The 24,774-nt window shown below is 29.3% G+C and overlaps 1 protein-coding gene across 2 annotated transcripts in view; it reads left to right on the forward strand.

Moving 5' to 3' along the window:
* Positions 1-19,855, forward strand: part of LOC111684638 — a 25,002-nt gene extending 5,147 nt beyond the window's left edge. Inside the window, exons 2-7 of one of the 2 annotated variants that reach the window (XM_046955448.1) lie at positions 8,535-9,616; positions 12,988-13,043; positions 13,282-13,448; positions 15,844-15,920; positions 15,982-16,363; positions 16,430-19,852. In XM_046955448.1, coding sequence (XP_046811404.1) covers positions 8,767-9,616; positions 12,988-13,043; positions 13,282-13,448; positions 15,844-15,920; positions 15,982-16,363; positions 16,430-18,329 — 3,432 coding nt within the window. In that variant the 5' untranslated portion in view covers positions 8,535-8,766 and the 3' untranslated portion in view covers positions 18,330-19,852. Of the gene's footprint in view, positions 1-8,534; positions 9,617-11,611; positions 12,479-12,987; positions 13,044-13,281; positions 13,449-15,843; positions 15,921-15,981; positions 16,364-16,429 lie in introns of those variants that run through there. The other variant, XM_046955447.1, reaches the window with a different exon arrangement.
* The last annotated feature ends 4,919 nt before the right edge of the window (positions 19,856-24,774 follow it).

The raw sequence follows: 24,774 nt of genomic DNA on the forward strand, positions 1-24,774 counted from the left end.
GACTATAGACTAGACTATAGACTAGACTATAGACTAGACTATAGACAAGAATATAGACTAGACTATAGACTAGACTATAGACTAGACTATAGACTAGACTATAGACTAAACTATATACTAGACTATAGACTAGATTATAGACTAGACTATAGACTAGACTATAAACTAGACTATAGACCAGACTATAAACTAGACTAAAGACTTAACTTAACTTAACTTTAGACTAGATTATAGACTATACTGTAGAGTAGACTGTAGAGTAGACTGTAGATTAGATTATAGACTAGATTATAGACTAGACTATAAACTAGACTATAGAATAGGCTGTAAACTAAATTATAGACTAGAGTATGGACTATAGACTAAACTATAGACTAAACTATGGACTAGACTATAGACAATACTATAGACTTGACTATAGATTATACTATAGACTGTATGCTAGTCTATAGACTAGACAATACTATAGAATAGATTAGACTGTAGACTAGACTATAGCAGACTTGAATATAGAATAATATCTACCCTAGACTGTAGTATAGGTTATATTCTAGACTGGACTATAAACTGGAGTATAAACTAGACTATAGACTAGACTGTAGCCTAGACTATAGACTAGATCTTTGATAGATTATTTGTTTTATTGTACATTTAAATATCTTTGAACAAAAAAGTAATATATATTGGCACCATTGTCACATGATCTTTAGATTTTCAAATAAAACCAAAACTCTTTAAAGAATTCGGTACATACATACAGATATTCGAAAGCAATTTCATTAAAACAAACATTAATTCGAAAATTTTCAAAATAAACACCATTTGTAATACGAGTTATAAATAATAGCAATATGAACTTGCATTTTATCACGTCCCGCCAACAAGAATTGCCTTTAAAATTGTCGTATAATGTCGTATTACAAATTCAAATTGTAACTATGATCAGTTTTCTTCAATGATTATTTATTTATTTAGTTTTTTTATTTATAGTTAAAAATTTCAAAAAAATGTTTTGTATACATAGTTAACCTCATTTCAGTTTTATCGAATTTTGAAATTTTTAAACAAATTAAGTGAGAGTTTGTTTATAATAAAAAATATACAACTAAAAATGAAATGTTTTTATGATTTTCTTAAGTTATGTTTATAACATGATAAAACATTGTTTTATTATGTTTTTATAAAAAAAGAAACCAAAATTAAAGAAATTTTCCATTTTTATATAAAATTTTAAAAAAGTCAATATAAAAGGAAAATTTTGCTAATTACTTGGATTATTTACCAAAATTATTAGCAAAATTTGTTTTTCTAAACAATTTGAAAACGTTTGGCCGTATTTATTTGTAATTTTTGCTTATTAAACTATAAAAGTGTTAAAAAATGTGACGTTTCTAATTTCAATAAAATTTTCGCTTGGTTTGTGATTATTTTGTTATTGTTATTTTTTTTCTTTGTTGTTGTGTGTTGTAATTGAGATAATTTATAAGAATTACTTAATGTATGAGAAAAACCACATACACTCGCACAAACACTTACTAAACAACAAACCTGATGATTAACAGTTGGAAACAAGAGCAATAACAACAAAAACAACAACACCCATTCAAGAAGTCGTTATTATTTAATTTTTTTCTTCTTGTTTTTATTCTTCTTCTTGACAACACAAAATTTCACAGAAAAAAACATTCGAGAGTTTTTTTTTATTTTTTTGTTATTTTATATGACGTTTGTTTTGTATTTGTGTTAGATTTAGCCGAAGAAGAAAAACATACGATAAGAAATAAGAAAAAAACAATAAAAATTAATAATATTTGTCAATTAAAAACATTCAACTTGAAAATTGTGTTTTATCTTTTCGCACAAATAAAACAACAACAAATTTCTTAGTTAATATTAGTCATAAGACACGCGCAATTTATTTTTTAGAAATACCTATGATAACGTACTCCCCTCGTAGAAAAGAGACAAATTAAAAATCAAGGAAGAAAATTTATAAATAATTTTAGTTGTCAGACATGGCTAATTTAGTACCTCCTACGAAAAATTCTGTAACATCCCTAGGACATTTAGTCTTGTCTATAAAAGAGGCTATATTGTAGTTAATAGTCTAGTCTATGATCTGGCCGAGTCTATAGTCTAATCTATAGCCTAGTCTATAGACTAGTCTTGTCTATAGTCTAATCTAGACTAGACTATAGTCTTGTTTAAAGTCTAGTCTATAGCCTTGTCTTGTCTATAGTCTAGTCTTGTCTATGGTCTGGTCTATGGTCTAGTCTATGGTCTAGTCTGTAGACTAGAGTAGCATATAGTCTAGTTTATAGTCAAGTCTGTAGACTAGAGTAGCGTATAGTCTAGTCTATAGTTTTGTCTATAGTCTACTCTATAGGCTAGTCTATAGGCTAGTCTATAGTCTAGTCTATAGTCACGTCTATAGCCTGGTCTATAGTCTAGTCTATAGTCACGTCTATAGCCTAGTCTATAGTTAGTCAATAGTCTAGTCTATAGTGTAGTTTAAAGTTTAGTCTATATTTAGTGTATACTTAGTCTGTAGACTAGTCTATAGTTAGTCAATAGCCTAGTCTATAGTGTAGTTTAAAGTTTAGTCTATATTTAGTCTATACTTAGTCTGTAGACTAGTCTATAGATAGTCAATAGTTAGTCAATAGTTAGTCTATAGTATAGTCTATAGTCTAGTCTATAATCTAGTAAGTAGTCCTGTCTATAGTCAAGTCTATAGTCTAGTCTAAAGTCTAGTATATAGTTTAGTCTATAGTCTAGTCTATAGTCCAGTCTAGTCTATAGTCTAGTCTATAGTCTAGTCTATAGTCTAGTCTATAGTCTAGTCTATAGTCTAGTCTATAGTCTAGTCTATAGTCTAGTCTATAGTCTAGTCTATAGTCTAGTCTATAGTCTAGTCTATAGTCTAGTCTAAAGTCTATAGTTAGTCTAAAGTCTAGTCTATAGTCTAGTTTATAGTCTAGTCTATAGTCAAGTCTGTAGTCTACTTAGTATAAAGTCTAGTCTTTAGTCTAGTCTATAGTTTGGTTAATAGTCTAGTCCATATTCTTGTCTATAGTCTAGTCTATAGCCTAGTTTATAGACTAGTCTATCGTCTAGTCTATAGTCGAGCCTATAGTCTAGTCTATGGTGTAATCTATAGTCTAGTCTATAGCCTAGTTTATAGTCTAGTCTATCGTCTAGTCTATAGTCTAGTCAATAGTCTAGTCTATAGTCTAGTCTATAGTCTAGTCTATAGTCTAGTCTATAGTCTAGTCTATAGTCTAGTCTATAGTCTGGTCTATAGTCTAGTCAACAGTCTAGTCTATAGTCTAGTCTATTGTCTAGTCTATAGTATAGTCTACTCTATAGTATAATCTATGTTGTTCTAATACTGGTTCGAAAATTTAACAAAAAAATAATCAATCATCAACTTTAACTTAATAATATTTTGAACCAATATTTGATTAATTAATGCTTTCTAAAGTATTTAATTTTTAACAGACATTTTGCTGTCTAGAAACAGTAATCATCATTCTTTTAGGTTTAATTTCTAAGGTGAAATGATAAGATTTGTATTTTTATTTTTTTTTGCAAAACAATTAAACTTACCCCAGCACACTTAACTTAGTATTTAATCTTTATTATTTATTGTTAAATTTATTTTTATTTGCTTTTCTTTTCTATAAAAACGCATTAGGGTAAATTGATATCACCATAAACCGTTTGTTTATTTTGCTTTCTTTTCACAATATTTTGCAAATAGTTTTCTGTTTTTTTCTCTTTAATAAATGTCAGTTTTATTATTGTTTTGTTGCTAAAGTTGACATTTATATATTTATAATTCTTTGTTGTTGTTTTTATTTAAACTATTTTTCTAATATTTTGTTATAATTTTTTTTTTAAATAGAAAAATATATTTATAAATCTTTTACGTTGATTTCTATTAGATTTATGTAAATATTTTATCAAATCTTTAGCTGTAACTATAAATTTAATTTTCTACCAAAAAAAAAAAAAACAATAGAGAGAAAAAATTTTTATTTTCATACAAAGGTCATAATTTATTAGAACAAATAAGAAAATAAATAAATTATTTGTGGAAAGTACACTCACAATTCCAGTATTTATTTCAAAGCACACGCCATTAACTCATGTCATGTTTATGAATATTATTTACTTGGAAAATAGTAGCAACAAATAAATGGGTATGAAGTTCTAATAAATTAAGTTTAAAATAAACAATAACTATGAAATTTAAATAGAATATATCATGGTCATTTTGAAAATGCTTAAAATTGTATTTAATTTGTTTCCTTATTAAATACTTCGTATTTAAAGTGCAATTGACAGCTGAGGTGTAATTCGTGGTGAAAAGTTGAATATCAAACACAGTGATGCTCATTTGGTGCGTTATCTTCACGTACAGTTTATTAGGGAACAATATGAATAGAAATGTTTTTAATTTCAATTACTTTATATTGGACTTCATATGGACCATTGAGTATTCTATGAACTATTGTGCTAATTAGTCTATAAAGTAATCTATAGACTTGCCTAATCCTAGTTTTAAAACTTTTCTATTGACTTCTTCTTTGAATACTCTTAACTATTCAGTTGACTAGTCTGTGGACTAGTCAATTAACTATTCCTTGGACTAGTCTATTGATCAGTTTGTAGACTAGTCTGTAGAGTAGTCTATAAACTAGTCTTTAGGCTTGTTTCTTACCAAATTTACTGATCTATGGACTAGTTTATTAGCTACTTAATTAAATAGTCTTTGGACTAGCTTATAAACTAATCTATAAACTTGACCACAGGCTTATCTATTATCTAGTATACAGGCTGATCTATTGACTAGTCTACAAACATGAACTATACAATAAAGTTGTTAATAAACTAATTTAGACCAGAGATACAAGGGACGGCTCAAATCGGCGGAGGCTAGCCGCTAATAATATTTTGCAATCCGCCCCACCGCCGACTTCTTTCGGCTCAAAAGCTAAGCCGGCTTAAAATAGTAAAATCTACTGTAAATGTTAATTTTCTGTAGAAAAAACTTATGTATATAGAGACAGGTTTCGATATAACAGACTATTAAACAACATAATAAACGCTTATAAGGTCAATTTCTAAAGAAAAAGTTAAATTGAATCGGTAATTTAGCCGTCGCCGATATTTTCTATAATAAGACGCCGCCGCCGACCTAAAATGGTTGCACCGCCGCTGCCGATCACTTTGCATCGGCTCTTTTGATATTCCCAATACAGAACAGTTGTCATCATACTTCTGTTATATAAATTAATAAATATTGTGATATGTACATAGTGAATATATATGCATTTAATCTTTAACGTAATATTTAACATTTTTTATATATACATATATATTTTATAGAGCCATTGACCTACAAACATACATACATATGTATATACATACCTATCTAATATTTAACTTTTTTAGATTATTTTTTCAATAAATTTTGGATTAAAATTATATTTTCTTTTATAATTTTGCTTATATTCAGGTTGGGAAGGCTAAATAAAATATTCTTTGTTTGTCAAGAATTTAAATTTATTTATTCTTTGTCTTTTTTTTCAAATTGTCAAATCAAGTTTTGTTTACTTGATATTTGATATTTTAAATTATATATTTAATTATTTGTTTAAATATTCATTAATTGATTCGTAATTCAATTGGAATATACAAAATATTATAAATAAAAATATTATAATAAAAAAGTATTGTACTCGACAAACAAGTTTGAAAACCCCCGAATACTGAGAAAGGGGAAACAAGATGCGTGACATCATTCTCTACCATAAAAGAACCAATTAAGAAACTAGTTCTACAATATTTGAACTGATAGAAAAATTCTAATTGAGATAAACATTTAACACAACAAGGCCTGCATAATTGATATTTTTAAATATCAGTGCTTTATTTGATTCCTTTTTTATTCGATATTTATATAATTGTCTAGTCTTATCAATTATTCAATTATTTTGAAAAAATTTTTTCTAATATATGCAGCATTTTGCGTAAACATAGTATTACTTAAATTACAATAGCACTATACTATCCATCCCTGATGCTACGTGGAAACTGTCAGTAAACAAAAAAAAATGAAATGTAAACAAATGCTTTAAGTAGGTATTTCCTATTACAAAAATAAATGTAATAGATTCTAACGGTAGATACATATTTTTGTATAGAATTGTATTAAAGTAAAAAATAGTATAGTTTTGTATAATTATTTCAACTTTCATTAAATAGAACTATAAATGTATCTAGGCCAACTGAAATGAAAATTACACACAGTTATAATTTACATACAAAATACATTTGTATATAGATATATACATCCATATGTATGTACAAAGTACGTGTACATAACTGTGAATTTATATAAATTGCAAATAAAAATTTCCCACAATAACACACACGCATTAACTTATATCCATCTGTTTCGCCATTTAATATAATAAAAACTTTATGTATTATAGAATAGATAAAAATGTACGTTATTAATTTAACAGTCAAGCCTATCAATAAAGGACAAATTGGTTTGTCATATACCTATTGAAAGTACATTTTTCTTCCAAGTAAATGGAAGTTTAGTAAAACTTCTTTTACTAAAAGTTTTACATCAAGTACCGTAACTAGTGAAAGGTAGACTGCCATATCACTTAAGATAACAAAAAGTTTGCAAATTTTTGAAAACACCTTTGTAAACAGAATTTTATTCTAAACGTCAACTGAATGTCTTCTGATAAAGATAAATTCCTGGTTTAATACCTATAGGCTTTATATAGTTTTTTTTGTAATCAGTGAAGTAAAGCAAAGTAAGAGAATATACTCAATCAACAAAAACAATAAAATAATTAACCCGAATGAAGAAAAATTTAATATTTTTAAGAAAATAGTAATTTTTTGATTTGTTTTATCAATATTATTATTGTTTAAAACGTCTATTTCAATTTTTTCTAAAAATGTTCATTTTACAAAAGTAATATTTGCAAAATACAGCTGTTTTCTGTTTATGTTTTTGACTAAAAAATTGGCAATACTAAAGAAAGTTGACTGATCTTAAATTCATAACTAAAAAAACACAATCATCGGTTAAAGTCTGACCAAATTTGTTGCGAGTTTAATCTAATAGCAAGTTAAACCTAGTTTAACTATATCATTATCATTATTTGATTAAACCTGGTTTAATATATGTTTCGTTTTTTTTTCAGTTATCAGTAAAGTTACTTATTATCTTAGTTTAACTGAGTGTAATTGGCCAATTAAACTCAAGTTATAAGTGAGAAAACACAATTAACAAAAACAATAAAACAATGATTTCGGAAAAACAAAAACTTAATATTTTAAGTTAATTGCAATTTTCTGTTTTGTTTTGTTTTTTTTTAATTATTGTTTTAAATATTTATTTAACATTTTTCAAAATTAATCCATTTTACAAAAGTATTCTTTGCAAAAAACAGCTGTTCATTGTTTATGTTTTTGAGCGAAAAGTTGGCAATACTAACAAAGTTAACTGAGCTTAAATCTAAAACTGAAAAACACAATCATTGGTTAAAGTCCACCTAAATTTGTTCCGAGTTTACTCTAACAGCAAGTTAAGCCTAGATTAACTGAGGACTATGAAACCCGCCCTAAGTAATAAGAATCCCGACCTCAAAGATAAAGAAAAAGTTTGCAACACCTTTGTTACCAAAACACCTTTGTTACCTTTACTAAAAACTTCCAATTGCAATTTTGTCTAGTCTTTACTGGTTTTACTGTTTTATGAGCATTATTCTTACAGACCTGTTTCAAGAATATTTCTCTATGTACAAAATGTTTACTGTACAAGTCATTATAATTTATATGTCACACGAAGTAGGCTTTATTTTCTAATAAACCTACATTTTAAATCTAGTTTAATTTATACAATTTCTATTTATATAGCAACAGTATGGGCATATCCATAAATTTTTTGCATCTATTATACGTATAGATTCTAACTCACTTTACAGTTCCTAAGTAATCTATAGAAGGGACATTGTATTTTTATTTTTAATCAAGTTGCAGACAACAAAGTTTAAATTTTTCAATTGACTTCTTCTGTAGTTGAAAATACTTGATCCGGAGACTACTCAGTACTAGAGTTAGTCAGTTAGTTAGGGTCAAAGGTAGATACTTTGTTTTTGTATATTTTACTTAAAGTTGATATCTGATGATGAAATTCTAAATCTGATCTGGATCATTTTTAAGAAAAAAAGCTTTACGGAAGCTATAATTTATTTATCTGACCTGGATTTTGTATGAATAACAAAACAACAACCAATTATAAGCCCACAAAACAAGCCTTAATATTAACAGGAAAACAAAGAGACTGAGAAATAAACAGCTGCAATTAATTAAAGAAAAACTGACAACAAAACCATTTAAAACAAAGAAAAACGTTTGCAATAAATTCTTAAAAACATATTTTTATTAAAACAAATTCATTCTACAAATAAAATTTATTTCTTTATCCCTTTTTCCAGATCTGATTTGTCATTTATATTATACAGTGGTGATTAAAACAACAATATTCATTCATTTACTTCTGTTTGAATAGACCACTAAGGTAACAAACAAGAAAAAAACAAAAAATATCAACAATAACAATTTCCCCACATTCCATTATCGCAATATTGGATTAGGAATTAATAGGGGATTTGAATTTTAAACCGAAAAACGTCGGACAATTGTTTAAACTGTTTTACGTGGAAGGGAATGGTATATTTTTTGGGGGACTGGGGCATGGGAGATTCTGACTGTGCGTCATATCATCAACATGTTCCAAATACAATACAACAGCAGTTTCATCATCAGCAACAGCATCATCATCACCACCACCAACAACATCAACATGAGCAACAGCTTCAACAACAACAACAACAGCACCACAATCACCACCACCAACAACATCAACAGCATGTTGGACAAATTGCTCCTAATTTAAATCAATTGTCTCCCATACAATTTGGCAGCACAACTGGTTCAGCAGCGACTTATCTAAGTCATTCGGTTGATACACAACACCCAACAACAACAACATCAGTATCATCGACACCACTAACAACAACACCAACAGCACAAAATGTTGCCACTAGCTCTTTGGTCACTGCCAATTTGCAACAGTTGTCTGTAAGCAGCAATAACCTAAGTCACTGTGTTGTTGATACACCTCTTAAAGGTTTGGCCAAGGTCACTAACGATCTAAATAACCAACAAATACAACAACAACCACAACAACAATCACATCCTTTAGCTAGTGCTGCTGCTGCTCTACATCAGTATTTGGGTCATCAACGTCAACGTTCGGAATCTTGTGCTAATTTTACAACAACATCGGGTAAAACTAAAAATGCTGATGTTGCTGCTGCTGCAATTACCAATAATATTAGCTCTACCATTACGGGTAAGAATAATTGTAACCTCAATATTAAGACCCATTTGGGCGCTATAACATCATCGCACCAGCAATTACAATCGCAATTGAGTAAGGATCATTTGGAGAGTGAAGATGAAGTTGCTCTACAGCCCTTATCTAATCAGGTAGGTCGAGAAGAGTTTTATTTTAGTTTTATGTATATACTATAACATTTGCGATTTTCCAAATTACACACAAAGTAGGAAATAGGTAAAACAATAGACTAGTTAATAGACTATTTCATAGTATGGTAACTAGACTAGTCCATAGATAAGCGTGTAGACTAGATCCTAGATCAGAGCCTAGTTAATAGACTAGTAAGTAGTCTTACATACATACAAGTTCATAGTGCTGTCTATACACACAGACTAGTCCATAACCTTGTCCATACGTTGGAACATATCCTGTGGATTATATGACTAGACTACAGACTATATTATGGACTAGACTATAAACTAGACTATATTATAGACTAAACTATAAAATACAGTACAGACTTAAATATAGTCTAGACTATAGACTTGACTATGGGCTATAACATAGGCTAAAATATACTTTAATTATGAGCTATACTATAGCCTACACTATTGACTTGACTATGGACTAGGCTTTAAGCAAAACAATGAATTATAGACTAGACTATGGAGTGTAGACTACACCGGTAGACTAATATGCCCAGACTATGGACTAGACTATAGACTAGACTATAAACTAGACTATAGACTAGACTATAGACTAGACTATAGACTAGACTATAGACTAGACCATAGACTAGACTATAAACTAGACTGTAACCTAGACTAGACTATACACTACACTATAGTCTAGACTAGACTATAGACTAGACTATAGACTACACTATAGTCTATCTAGACTGGACTGTAGACTTGCCTATAGACTGGATCATAGTCTAGTCACTAGACTATATACTAGACTATAGATTAGACTATATAATAGAATATATAATAGACTATAGACTAGACTATCTACTAGACAATAGATTGGACTATAGACTAGACTGTACTAGAATATAGACTAGACTAAAGAGTAGACTATAAACTACACTATAGACTAGACTATAGACTAGACAACAGACTAGACTATAGATTAGACTATAGATTAGACTATAGACTAGACTATAGACTAAACTATAGAGTAGACTATAGATTAGACTATAGACTAGACTATAGACTAGACTATAGACTAGACTATACTATAGACTAGACTATAGACAATAGACTAAACTATCGACTAGACTATAGACTAGACTATAGAGTATACCATACTATATACATGACTATAGACTAAAAACTAGACTATAGACTAGACTATAGACTAGACCATAGACTAGACTGTAACTAGACTATAGACTAGACTATAGACTAGACCAAGACAATAGACTAAACTATCGACTAGACTATATACCATACAATAGACTAGACTATAGAGTAGACTATACTATATACTTGACTATAGACTAAAGACTAGACTATAGACTAGACTATAGACAAGACCATAGACTAGACTATAACTAGACTATAGACTAGACTAGACTGTAGACCAGACTATAGACTAGACTATTGATTAGACTATAGATTAAACTATAGACTAAAGTATAGACTATATAGAAACCTAATTAGATCTGATACAAGAACGATGTTTTCATAGTAATACAAAACTATGACTTGTTCTGTGACAGTTCGATTTGAAATATACAATTTCTAATGATTTCAATGGCAATTGAGTGTTCTCCTTTTGAACACTTAGAGAAATATTTGTACAAATTTATCAAATCTGTAGAAATTTTCATAGAACAATTATTTCGAATTTAGTTTTTCAATTCCTCAAAAGGATATTCTAAATTACTCCCAACCAGTGTACACTCTAAAAAAAAAATTGAAAAAAATTACACTTACGCTTATTTATTTAACAATTTAATACACTGTCACTTTTAATATTAATAACAATTTCAAATAAAAATTGCTTTTAATTTTTAAACAAAATTTTAGCAATTAAAAACGAAATTGTTTTAATTTCTAATTTTACAGACAAATTGAATTGAAATATAAACAAAGCGGCCAAAAAACAAACGAGAAAATTTCTTTAAAAAGTGAATAAAGTGAATAAAAATATGAATATATAGCACAAAATAGAAAAACAAAAACAAAGAGGGGTAAGTGCCTAAACGTTTTAAAACAAGTCACTTAAATATCACAAAAAAAAAAAAACAAAAATATCAAAAAAAAATGTCCAGGGTTTTTTAGCTTCAAACAAAATTTAAATATTTATTTTTATTAAATAATAAATTTTGAGAGAAAGCCAGAAAACAAACTCGCTGCTGAGCAATGAAAGAGAAAAGAAAGAAGAAGAATAGACGCAAGAGTAAGAAGCGTGACTTATACTGCCCGATTTTGAAGCACTAAGGACAAGTGAGTGTGTTAAGTGTGTGTGTGTGTATGTCTGTATAAATGAGTATAACTAAGTTTGACAAAACTGGAGCCAAATTTCCTTACCAACCAAATGGAAAGACTCTTCTTGAGAATCTAAACTCAAAAAGTAAAAGAAAAGCGTAAATTTTTTTTTGTATATAATTTTATAACAATTTTTTTCTACCAAAAATCTACACAAAACAACCAAACAAATTTCTCTTATTATTTTGTATTGTATATATAATACAGAAAAACGTCTAAAGCTCAACAACGTCCGTCAAGGTCTCTGTTAAACTACCTCTTGTCTTCTCTACTTTCTAATCTCTGCGTTAAACAAAAACAAAAACATGCCCTATACTACTACAGCAACAACAGCGAGGACTACTTTAACTGAATAACTTATGATTTTGTGAAACCCTCTCTTAGGGAAATTACAACATTCTTAATTATTCACTTACTCTCTACTCTTTGATCACTCAGATAATCAAACAATCAATGAATCAATCGCATCACTCTTACTCGCTCTCTCATCCTATAACAATTAATATGAGTGTGATGTTAAATGAAACGTTTCCGATAACGGGTTTGTATAATATTTCCATTATTTTTATACTTATAATAATAATTATTATAGGAAAAAAAACAAAACTTTATAATTTATAATTATTTTTATATAAAAATTATATATATATTTACATTAAACTTTTAGATTTAAACTTAAGTATAGTTAAAATTTATTTAATTATTTTTTTTTTTCTTAAGACCTAAACGTTTTGAGTTGTTCTCGTTTCGAAACTTGATTCTAAAATTAGGGTCTTATATATTTACAAAATTTTTTCTTAGAAAATGAAATTTTTATTATTATTAAAACTAAATTTTTTTTTTAAATTTTATAAAATTTATTATTAAAAATTCTAAAAATTAAGCTTAAAATTGTAATTGTGCTTATATTTGGCTTTTACTTCATTATAAAACTAATAAAACTATCATTTTCTAAAAATCTTCATACATAAATTCGAAACTATAGCTCGACATTGTTATTTCACCTGTTTCACTTTCACCTTTAGTGTTTCAACAAAGTTAGTCAGTCAGTCAATCAGTCAGTAACTGTTTCCCAAATCCTTAACCCCAAAGTGTTTGAGTTGTTTGTCTTGTCCATGTTTATCTGTTTTGTTGCTTCTTAAAATCTCACTTCATTATTAAATTGTCAAGAACTGTTTTTAACTTCCTAAGAATCCCCCCCCCCCCAAAAAAAACTTAAGAAAAGGAAAACTAAAATTGTTATTCTTTTCAATTGACAACAATTTTTAAAGAAAACATTAAGAATTTGCAAAGAATTTTTTGTCTTTAAAATTGATTTTTAAACAATTCTATATTGTTGCTTAGCAATTTCACGCAAGATCACTAATCCTTTTGGCCTGTTTCATTTTAGGTGTTATGCAAGCAACAACAATGGGTGGCTGTAAATTGGAGAAACGTTATTCCCCCAGTTTTCGTGAGGAACCCCAACGTAAGATGAGCGCTTCAAAACGTAAAAGAGATGATATTTTAAGGTGGGTTTTTATTTCCCGTATTTTTTTTTTGAGTGCCTTTTTACTGCGTATTAACTTTTACTCTTTAAGTTCCTTTTAAGGAATTTTTAATTTATCTATAGATCTTTTGTTAAGATAAAGTTTTGTTTTATTATTAAAGTTATATTTTCAATTTTTTTAGATATTTTGTGGTTGTGTTTGTGAGAGAGAGAGAAAGAAAGAAAGTTATATTATGTTAATCTATGATTAAATGAGATAAAAAGGGTATGAAACCTGTTATTATTTAGTGTAATATTTAAATTTTATTAAAAAATTATATATGTTGGTTTATAAAACCATAAACAGATCCTACACCCGAAACAATTTAAGTTCTAAATATTTTTAGTTCATTAGTTAGGTTATACTCTAGACAGTTTATAAGACAAGAATCATAGACCACTTGATCCAAAAGGTTCCTTTGTTATGTGTATAAATGAAATTTTCAGAATTTTAGATCAGCAGATGTAACATAAGATGTGTTGAAGAATGACATGAGAATGACAGATAGTAAAAAGTAAAGAATAACTTATAGTTGAGGAAAAACAAGGAATAATACCAAGATGATCACCCCTATCGCCAATAGGGGTATTCCCTTGAAATTTTCATTTCCCTCAAATGGAAAATTGCTATCGTAAACTTGTTGTGAACAATTCATTCGCAATAGTTGATTCTGTATGGAACAGCTGTTCAATGTTTACAAACATAAACCAGAGATAAAATATAATGATTCCTAAAGAAAATCTTAGGATTAGCTTGAGATACGTTTAAGCCAAAAATTTGGGACCTTAAGTTTCCTAGAGCTGAGAAGTACAAATGTCGAAGTGATCACAGATGTCTGTATTAAAAAGCCGTGATACACGGTTGTCAGATCTTACAACGGTGACAGTAAAATGTTCAGAAAATGTCTAACAATCTTATGAACTTACATGTTTCTTTTTGCAATGTTGTCAGCAAAAGCATTACTGGCAATATTGGAAGACAAAATTTGTAAGTTTACATTGTTATTAGACATTTTATGCACATTTTACTGCCAACGTTGTAAGATCTAACAACCATGTATACATAACATAGGACGCTGTTATCAAAAAAATCTGACCGTTTCATTGAAGTTTTATACCAAATAGCTTCTTCATGCCTAAAAAGAAAAAAGTATCATAGTTACTCTATTCTCAATAAATATCTAACAATTTTCAGCTTTTTCCAACAGTGACTTTCAATTTGTAAGAAATTACTCATTTATCCATTCACGTCCGAACAGTACGTGTTATGTCAGTTTGTTGCTCCTGTTCTGAGCAATACTATAGCTCAGAATGATTGAGAGATTGAGTAAGAGGGCTCTACAGAAAATATCTTAGCATAATTGTCGAGTAACTCACTATCTTGCTTAGAGAGACCCATTATTCTTTGACAAATTTGTATGTGGTAAACAGATCGATCAGGAAGCTGCCTGCCTATACAATAGAACCGAATTCAATACATTATTACGTAATGAGTTCTATGCACCAGAATAACCCAATATATTCGACATGAACGACCATCTTGTGGTCAGTGTAATCTCTTAGCAAGTTCGCCTGCAATAAGGTTACCGAGAACGTCCCAATGTTCTTTTACCCACGCAAGTGACAAATACCTCGTCATCTCGTTTATGCCGGCTTTACACGGTCACACAAGTAATATGATCTGTCAAAATTTTGTGTAGAAGGGTACGGATGGGATCGTCTAAACGCAATCTCTCACACATTTAGAGAGAATACAGATGGAAAATTTGATAGTCGTATGGCTCTCTTCATTTTTTTGAAATGATTCAAAAAACAAGCAGGTCGCATTAGATCAGGGATGTTTTTTTATGGAAACACAAACAAAGTAAATCAGCTGTTTCCATCTTACTTCGTTATTGTTTTATACCAATCGTGTAAACACAAAAAATATAAATCATACGACTTGAATTCTCTTTTTTGTTATACGAATGGAATTTACTTTTACTTTTTCCTTAGACTTAGACGTACGTAAAGTGTGATTGTATGAAATGCCCTTTAGATAGGCTCGGATTTCTGAAAACATAAGTAACTGATAAAATTTCTATAATATACAGGTCTATGGGTGTAGGATTTGTATTTAATAATTTACCAAAAAAAAACAAGAACAATTCTTATAACTACTTATTTTAGACAACAATTTGGCCCCCTACAACCTATCAAATGTGGTTCATACATATCTGCCCTTCCTCCTACCGCTCTACATTTAGCCAAACAAATCGCAAAATATTAAAAATCCAAAATAACACATATTTGGACAAAACTTTAAATGGTTTTTATAAAATATCTTCTATGCATAAAATGTAATGCAAAAACTAACCTCAATTATTTTTCTCTTACAGAATGAAAGTTCATAAAAATGGCAATGCTGCGGATGTTATAAAAAGCATAGCACAATTGGATAATTCCAATAAACAATGTAAGTTTTCCCCTAGAACTATTATTAAAAAAAACTTTTTAAATCTTGTCCTTACTCACAGATTTTCTTATGCTGGAGAATATAACCTCACAATTTCGTAATCCCTGTATATTGGATTTGAAAATGGGTACACGCCAGCATGGTGACGATGCATCCGCTGAGAAACGTACTAAGCAAATGGCTAAATGTGCTGCCAGCACATCGGCCTCTTTGGGAGTACGTTTGTGTGGCATGCAAACGTATCAGGCACATTTGGATCAGTATGCCAAACGTGATAAATACTGGGGGCGTGAACTGAATGAAATGGGTTTTAAGCAGGCTTTACATGATTTCTTTTACAATGGTTATCGTTTACGAACACGTGTTATCAAGAAAATCGTACAGCGTCTATTGCAATTGCGTCGTGTTATTGAAAAGCAATCGAGTTATAGATTTTATTCCTGGTAAGTTAAAGAGAGATAAAGTAAATCCTTTTGTCATACTAATCTATTAAATATTTGCAATTCCAGCTCACTACTTATAGTGTATGAAGGTTTTGAAGATAATCCCATGGAACATCCTATGGACTTTGATGAATGGGCCACACCAGCTACACCCACTAAGAATACCAAAAAATCTGCCACATTTGATTATCATCCCGATAATAGTATCGATGACGACGAAGATGATGATGATGATATTGTCGATGAGGATGATCGGGAACATGATGAGGAAGGTCACGATGGTGGCGATGAATTGGAACCTCATGACACCGATGATGATTTACATTTGCAAGCCGCTGATAGTGGCAATGCGTCGGCTACCAATAGCAGCACAGGCGGTGATCAATGTTGCTATGATGCTGATGCCTCAAATGATTCAAATACAGCCGATATGAATCTCAGAACCCGCATTAGACATTTGCATAATGTAACAGCAAGATCAGAGTCTCAGTCTGTCGACGCCACTACACCAACAGCTACTGTTTCACCGGAAAAGTTTAGACAACAAACAACACGTGGTGGTTTTAGTGAACACATAGAGCGGGCTACTAAACACCAGGCATCTTCATCCTCTGAAGCAGAGGAGGAACAACCGAATGCTTTGTTAATGGATAATGATAGTAGATCCATGCCACCACCACCTCCATTAGCCGGTTCTAATGTAATGGGTCTTAAATCTATGGATTTGACAAGACCCACAGCTTCCTCTACTCCCACCACACCCGCACCTTTCATTCCCATATCCGAAGAGACAGTATTTCTCGATCCCGAACCTCCAATGCCCAGTATAGCCACCTCGTCGCCGCATTCCGGTGACTCATGGATGAACTACAGCAGCAATAGCAGTGATGACTTTTCGGGTCTATCGGAACAAATCAAAGCGGTTACCAGTGGTCGCCAAACGGGCAACAACAGCTCGGACGAAGCTTCCTCAGACTATGATAGCAGCATTATAAGTCAAACGGAAGTGATGTTGAAACGTTACAAATCACAACAAGATGCATTTGAAACAGCAGTTGCTGCAGCAGCTGTAGCCAAAATAGCCACACCGCCACTAACGCCCAAAACGTTGGTACACAATAAACTAAACTCCTCTACGGTCACAACAACAGCATCACCCACATCATCGACTACATCGTCCTTGAAATCGGTCAAGGGGGCAGTTAAGCGTTTGCGTTGCAAAGACGATGATGATGAGGACGACGAAGATGATGATCACAATCATCATCACCGGCTGCACCATCAACATCATCATACGCAGAGTAATGATAAATTGGTGGATGTACGTGAAACAAAAGACTTTGGCAAAAAATCTTCATCAGTAGCTAAAAAATCAACCACCAATGCCACAGCGTTATCATCGTCAACTCCCGTCTCAATAATAAGTTCACCAACTAAAACACCAACAATACCTGCCACTACAGCTGTAAATATGTCAACACAACAGCCACAACAACCAACAACAGCTCAAGCACAAATCAAACAAAATATAGATAATTCTGGTATTCACATGGATACCTCCTCAATAAATCTAACAGCAGCTGCAACAAGAACTACAAACACAACTACAACGACATCTGTTAAGGCAACAGCAACACCTCTAAATAGAGCCACCACAGAATTGCAACAGCAACACCAGCAGCAACAGGAAATCAAGGAAATTTCTAAATCTAAGAAATTCCTACAACATGCCTCCAAATCCTTGGACATTGATACCAAGATACAGTTGTGCGATGATATGCACTGTTTGGTAGATGTCAGACTCATCGATTTTGCCCATACAGCCTTTGTGCCACGAAATGGTTCCGGCTTATTTCCCTCGCCACCAACCACCATACATCATGGACCCGATAATGGCTTCCTCACCGGTCTCGACAGTCTAAATCGTTTGCTAAATGAAATTCTAAGCGAGGAAATCATGTGTTGAATATGTGCATGCGTGTGTGTGTAGACAAAAGTTAAACAAAAACAAAACTCTTGGACAATTTTTTCAAAAAAGCTGATGCGCCTTCTAAAGGCCTAAACAGTAAGAGTAGAAGATTTAAAAACTTTGCACGAAAGTTTTCCTTGAAAGGTTTTCTCGTTATAAAAAAAATGTAAATTTAGCAAATGAAACAATGTTTCATTTGTTATAATTTATTTTAAATAACAAAAATAACACAACAACCCTCCTCTACCCTGCCAGAACCCTTAAAATCAAATTTAAAAGGTTACAGTTATGCGTTTTGTAGAACCCACGTTTAAACAACAACAATTAAAAGAGTTTTATAAACAAAAAAGTGTAATCTCCAGTAAATTGTTTTAAAACTTTTTCAAACTTAAAGAAAAAAGAGTAATGAAATTTATGCCAATGTGATACAACAACAACAGCAACAACAAATAAAATACAAAACTAAAAAAAAGTAATGCAACAACCCCCCCAGATATTTTTTAATTATTATTAAGACATATTTGCATAATTATTATATTATTAACATTATTTTTTTTAAACAACATCAACAACAAAGAAACCAATTTGAAAATAAAAAGAAAAATCCTTATAAAACAAAAAAACTGACAAAAAAAATGTTTTCAACAAACCAATTTTTGATCTCTCTTATAACTTTATAAAAGTATAATGAATATGATTGCAAGTTGTGCAAAAACAACAAACTAATTACTAAATTAATACAAATTGTAATTTTAGTTAAATGATGACTACATAATTATGTTTGGAATATAAACTATATTTCAAACTTAATATAACATATTAAAACAATACCTGACTTGAATGTAAAAATTAACAAACAATGAAAAATTTTTAAAAAATATATATAAAAAAAAAAACTGAACATCTTTTTAGAAATCATTAGTATACTTGTTTTAAGCAACATGTTTAGAAATGTATTTTATGATTTTTAAATTTTGATTAAGATTTTCTTAAAGTTTTTTTTTCTTAAAATGAGTCCGTTTTATAATTTATGGAAATTATATCCATTGTTCGTTTTATAACTTTTGGAAATCAAGTAATTTTAAAAAGAAACTCAATTTTCTTTAATTTTATCTGAATATATGAAATCCCAGAAGATATAAATTAACAAAATTCCCAGTCCTCGTCTTTAAATTATGATTTTCTATTGATTCTTTTTCATAATGTTAAGCTTTTCTCAAAAAGTTTTGTCACTTCCGAATTTTTCTCTAATACTGATCGCATTCTAATTTTTTGTCTCCTTCCAAACAGATTCTATGAAAGCAGGCAATGTTATGAACAAAGAGAACCTAAAATTATATAGTTTTTTCGAACGACCAATAACTGGTCCTTCCATAGAATACTGAAAAGATATCGCAAAAGGTTTAGAAGTTTTAGGGTTTAAGTTTGTTTAAACTTAGTTTAATATAAGTTTTGTGTTTTTCTTGTTACTTTTTTCATTTTACAAAAGTATTATTTGCAAAAAACAGCTGTTCATTGTTTATGTTTTTGAGTGAAAAGTTGGCAGTACTAACAAAGTCAACTGAACTTAAATCCATAACTGAAAAATACAATCATCGCCTAAATTTGTTCGGAGTTTAATCTAACAGCAAGTTTAGCCTAGTTTAGTTGCAAGTTTAATCTAACAGCTGATAACTGAGTAGCAAGAAATCCGTCCTTAGGTCGTGTTTTACTGATAGAGATAATCTTCATTTTTTGGTTAAACCGGGCTTAATATATGTTTCGTATTTTTCAGTTATCAGTAAAGTTACTTATTATCTTAGTTTAACTGAGTGTAATTGGCCAATTAAACTCAAGTTATAAGTGAGAAAACATAATTAACAAAAACAATAAAACAATGATTTCGAAGAACAAAAACTTAATATTTTAAGTAAATTGCAATTTTCTGATTTGTTTTGTTTTATTTATTATTGTTTTAAATGTTTAACATTTTTCAAAAATTTTCCATTTTACAAAAGTATTGTTTGCAAATAACAGCTGTTCATTGTTTATGTTTTTGAGTGAAAAGTTGGCAATACTAACAAAGTTAACTGAGCTTAAATCTAAAACTGAAAAACACAATCAAAGGTTAAAGTCCAACTAAATTTGTTCCGAGTTTAATCTAACAGCAAGTTAAGCCTAGTTTAACTGAGGAGTAAGAAACCCGGCCTTAAAAAGTCAAAAGTTTTTTTTGTTAATTATTCCAAAGTATTTCATTAAAACCTATATCTCTGGAGAGAAAGTTTGGAATGTTGGTGACGTTAATAGAAAAGCAGAAGGTATTAAGAATGATGGAATCATAGTTATCAACTTGATTTTTGTAAGCTCTTCCTGCATTCTTCACTTGAAAGTTATTTCTTCTCTAGAAAATTTCAAATCAGCAAAAGTTTAGCTAGCTATAAAAATTCTTGAGAAGTTTTGAAGATAATGCAGTTAAACTTCATAAGAAGTTTTGAAAAAAGTGACGTTTAAACTCTCGCCAAATGTTTGAAGTTTCAATTGAAAAGCAAATTTCTTTAAATTTCTCCATCAAGCTGCATTTGACAGAATTTTATATAACGAAGCTCTATAAGCAACAAGATCTTGTGATAAATGGCTTTGTTGAAACTTAAATATGAAACCCCCGTATTCATAAAGATATTAATAGATTATTTTAGCTTTATTACCCAAATTTTTCGCACAAAATTCCTACAATAAACCATCAATAACTTTATTAAGCATTTATGAATACGGGTTTAAGTTATTAACTTAAGTAGGACTATATCTTTATAAGCTTTTATAAAATCTTAGTTTAAAGTTATGAAAGATTTTAAAATTTATAACTTAACTTACGGATAATTGTATCTGACAGTCTGAAAGTCGAATACATTCATTAAAAGCTTAATCTAGCTAAACTTGATGAAGTTTGAGATAGCTAGTACTTGATCTTGAGATCGATTACTTTGATAAAGCTTAAGCTTTAAGTCATCTTGATCTAAAGCATGATATAAACTAGATAGAGTTCTAAACTTGATCTTGCGATCGATATGTTTGATAAATCTTAAGCTTTATTTCTAGTTCTATTAGGTTTGATTGCTACCAAGGATTCTAACAGAGCAGCGCACAACTGGCACGATGTTGACCAGTTAGATACATCCCCCTTTCAAACTTACTATAAGAATTTTAAATATCGATAATAAGAGTCTTAAATCAGAGATATCTGAAAAGGCTCTACTGAAGTTTATTCTTACGATTGCAAGTACTATAGTTGTCTTTAATCGACTTTCAACAAACAATCTTTTTTTAGTTGCTATAAAGCTTTAGAAAAAAACTTTAATTAAAGCTTAAAGTTAACTAATAAGAACTTTTAAAAAGAACTTTATAAGACAAAACTACTAAAGAATAATATCTTTAAAAGTACAAAATTGCCTGTAAACCTCTCTAAGATCTTCTTAAAAAAATATTTTAGTAAAGCTAAGGCTTTCGTAAGATAAGTTCAATAGAATATGAACTTGAACTGTTTTCTTTAATACAACTTGTACTTGCAACTCTACTAGAGTTTGAACTTTGAAAAGGCGGTAGTTTTCTTTGCTCTCATTGAGCTTTCACAAGTTACTTTAAGTAAAGCTTTCTTAAATCTAACTTGATCTTTGGATTAATATCATTAAAAACATAATGTTTTTCTCTAATTATCTGAAAGCAAAAGATCTTGTCATAGACTTGTTTAAGCTTTCGCGGAGTAAGCTAACTTAGTTGATCAGTGAATATGTAATTGGTGTTTAATAGATCTTGCTAATGAAAGTTCAATGTTTACAACAATATGGAAGTATTGAGCTTAACATTGCTACTTGCTCCTTTTAGGGCGAGTTTTTCTGATAAAGATTATCTTTATTCTTTGGTTAAACCTGGTTTAATATATGTTTCGTGTTTTTCAGTTATCAGTAAAGTTACTTATTATCTTAGTTTAACTGAGTGTAATTGGCCAATTAAACTCAAGTTATAAGTGAGAAAACACAATTAACAAAAACAATAAAACAATGATTTCGGAAGAACAAAAACATAATATTTTAAGTAAATTGCAATTTTCTGATTTGTTTTGTTTTATTAATTATTGTTTTAAATGTTTATTTAACATTTTCCCAAAATTTTCCATTTTACAAAAGTATTGTTTGCAAAAAACAGCTGTTCATTGTTTATGTTTTTGAGTGAAAACTTGGCAATACTAACAAAGTTAACTGAACTTAAATCTAAAACTGAAAAACACAATCATCGGTTAAAGTCCGCATAAATTAGTTCTGAGTTTAATCTAACAGCAAGTTAAGCCTAGTTTAATTGAGGAGTAAGAAACCCGCCCTTAGAATAACTTTAGCTTTTCATGATAAGTCTAGGGAATAGCTATTTGCTAAGAACTGTTTTAGTTTTAAATAAAACATAAGGGAAGTTTTGAGCTTAACATTGCTACTAATTACCCTGTAAACGAGTGAAGCCTGGTTTAGATTAACTTTAGTTTTGATGATAATTCTAGGGAATAGCTTTTTGCTAAGAACTGTTTTAGTTTTAAATTAAATCGATATTAAAAATCGAATTTAGTTTATTTTTGAACTTAGTAGATAATTCCTGAATATAGAGAAGTTAAAACAAAATTGATGGGAATAATAATACAGAATAAAAACCATTCCATTTGGAAGTTGTAACAGACCTGTTTAAGATATCATAAGTTATAAATAATAAAGAGTTATAAATTATAACACTTTATTATAAAAATTTCTTATAAAAAGTGTTCAAACACTATATCGAGACAATCTATTCAAAAAGTGCTAACTCACTAAATAAGTAAGCAGAGTTTAGCACTTTTTTAATATCGGGTTTCGATATTTTCTTTTAAATTTAAACAAATATATTTTAAATAAAATTCTAAACATGTTGCTTTATAAAAGTAAAACTTATATTACATTTGAAAGAAAGAAAGTCCACAAGACTTTATTTTCTTACATTAAGACCAGCTTTATTAACAGTATTTAAGTTTATAACATAAAAACAAATTAATTAAGAAATTCTACTTAAATATTGTATATTGTATAAAACTCAGGCTAATAAGTATTGAAAATGGAAATTATACAAAATAAATCATAAACTTAATATAATTGTTTACATTTGGAAGTTTTAATATATAAACAAAAAAACTAAAAATTCCAAATGTAAACAAATATGTACATATGTATGTGTGTACACATGTTAAGCTACTTACAAATATCACTAATATATGACAAATGAAAACTGTGAAAGTGAATTTGCTAAAAGAAAAAAAATTAGAATAAAAATACAAAAAAAATTATAATAATTATTAACTTAAATCAACACCTTTAATATTAGATTAGAATTGTTATTGGCAAAAACAAAATTAGGTCTTAAACAAATTTGAGATGTTTTTTAGAAAAACTTAATTAAAAATGCTTCCATTTTTATTGTATTAGAAGAAGACAAAAGACAAGCCACACATAACATAAGCACTCTACACCATATTATTTGTTTACTAAAAATACATAAAAAAACTTACTAAAATTAACATTTTTTTTAATTTTAAACTAATGTGTTTAAAATTATCTATCATCATACATTAACTACTTATTTCTAATTATTGCACTCGGAAAAGTTATAAAATATTAAGAAATGTTATTAGTACCTGAAATTTTTAAGATATAAGAAAATATTTATACATACATATATATACATAAATGTACATATTGTATTTATACAATATATTTGTTATTTTTTTATAATATACACCACCTATTTTATTAATTTTTAATTTTCTATATAAAAAAAAATCTTTTTAAAACTTCTTTTAATACATTTTTAACTTGCGATAGAAAATTTGAAAAAAACTTAATATTTCTTAAAACTAATTTTAAAAAGATCAACTAGTACTTGATCTGAATATTAATAACTTTAACAACATGATTATCATTACCAAGATAATTAAATTTGTGCTCCGCAACAAGCCAATTCTTAATCGGCGAAAGATTGTCAACTCAGCAACAGTTGTATCAACAATCAGTCACAGCCAATCTGTTACAACAACATCATAGTTATATGTTATGGTCTCTAAGCTTGTGATAAATTACAGCAAAAGTTTAATTCGATTTTTCGCAAGACAGTTTTTTTTAGAAAAGTTTTTACAAATCAGTTTACTTTAGAAAAAGTCTTTGTCAAGACAATTTTTATTGGCTAATTGTTTTCTAAATATAGATTTTTAATAGAAAAGTATTTTCGCCAAGAAAATTTTCTTTAGGAAAAGATTTATTTAGAGAGTTTTCTTCTCGAGAATGTTTTCATTGGAAAATTTTATTCAGACAAGACAATTTGCTTTCTCTTCATCAATTCTCTTTAGAGAAGTTTCCCACAATATGGTTTGTATGGAGTGTCTTCTAAAGATTGATTTTCT

The sequence above is a fragment of the Lucilia cuprina genome, chromosome 6, assembly GCF_022045245.1.
Source record: "Lucilia cuprina isolate Lc7/37 chromosome 6, ASM2204524v1, whole genome shotgun sequence".
Taxonomy (NCBI): Eukaryota; Metazoa; Arthropoda; class Insecta; order Diptera; family Calliphoridae; genus Lucilia; species Lucilia cuprina.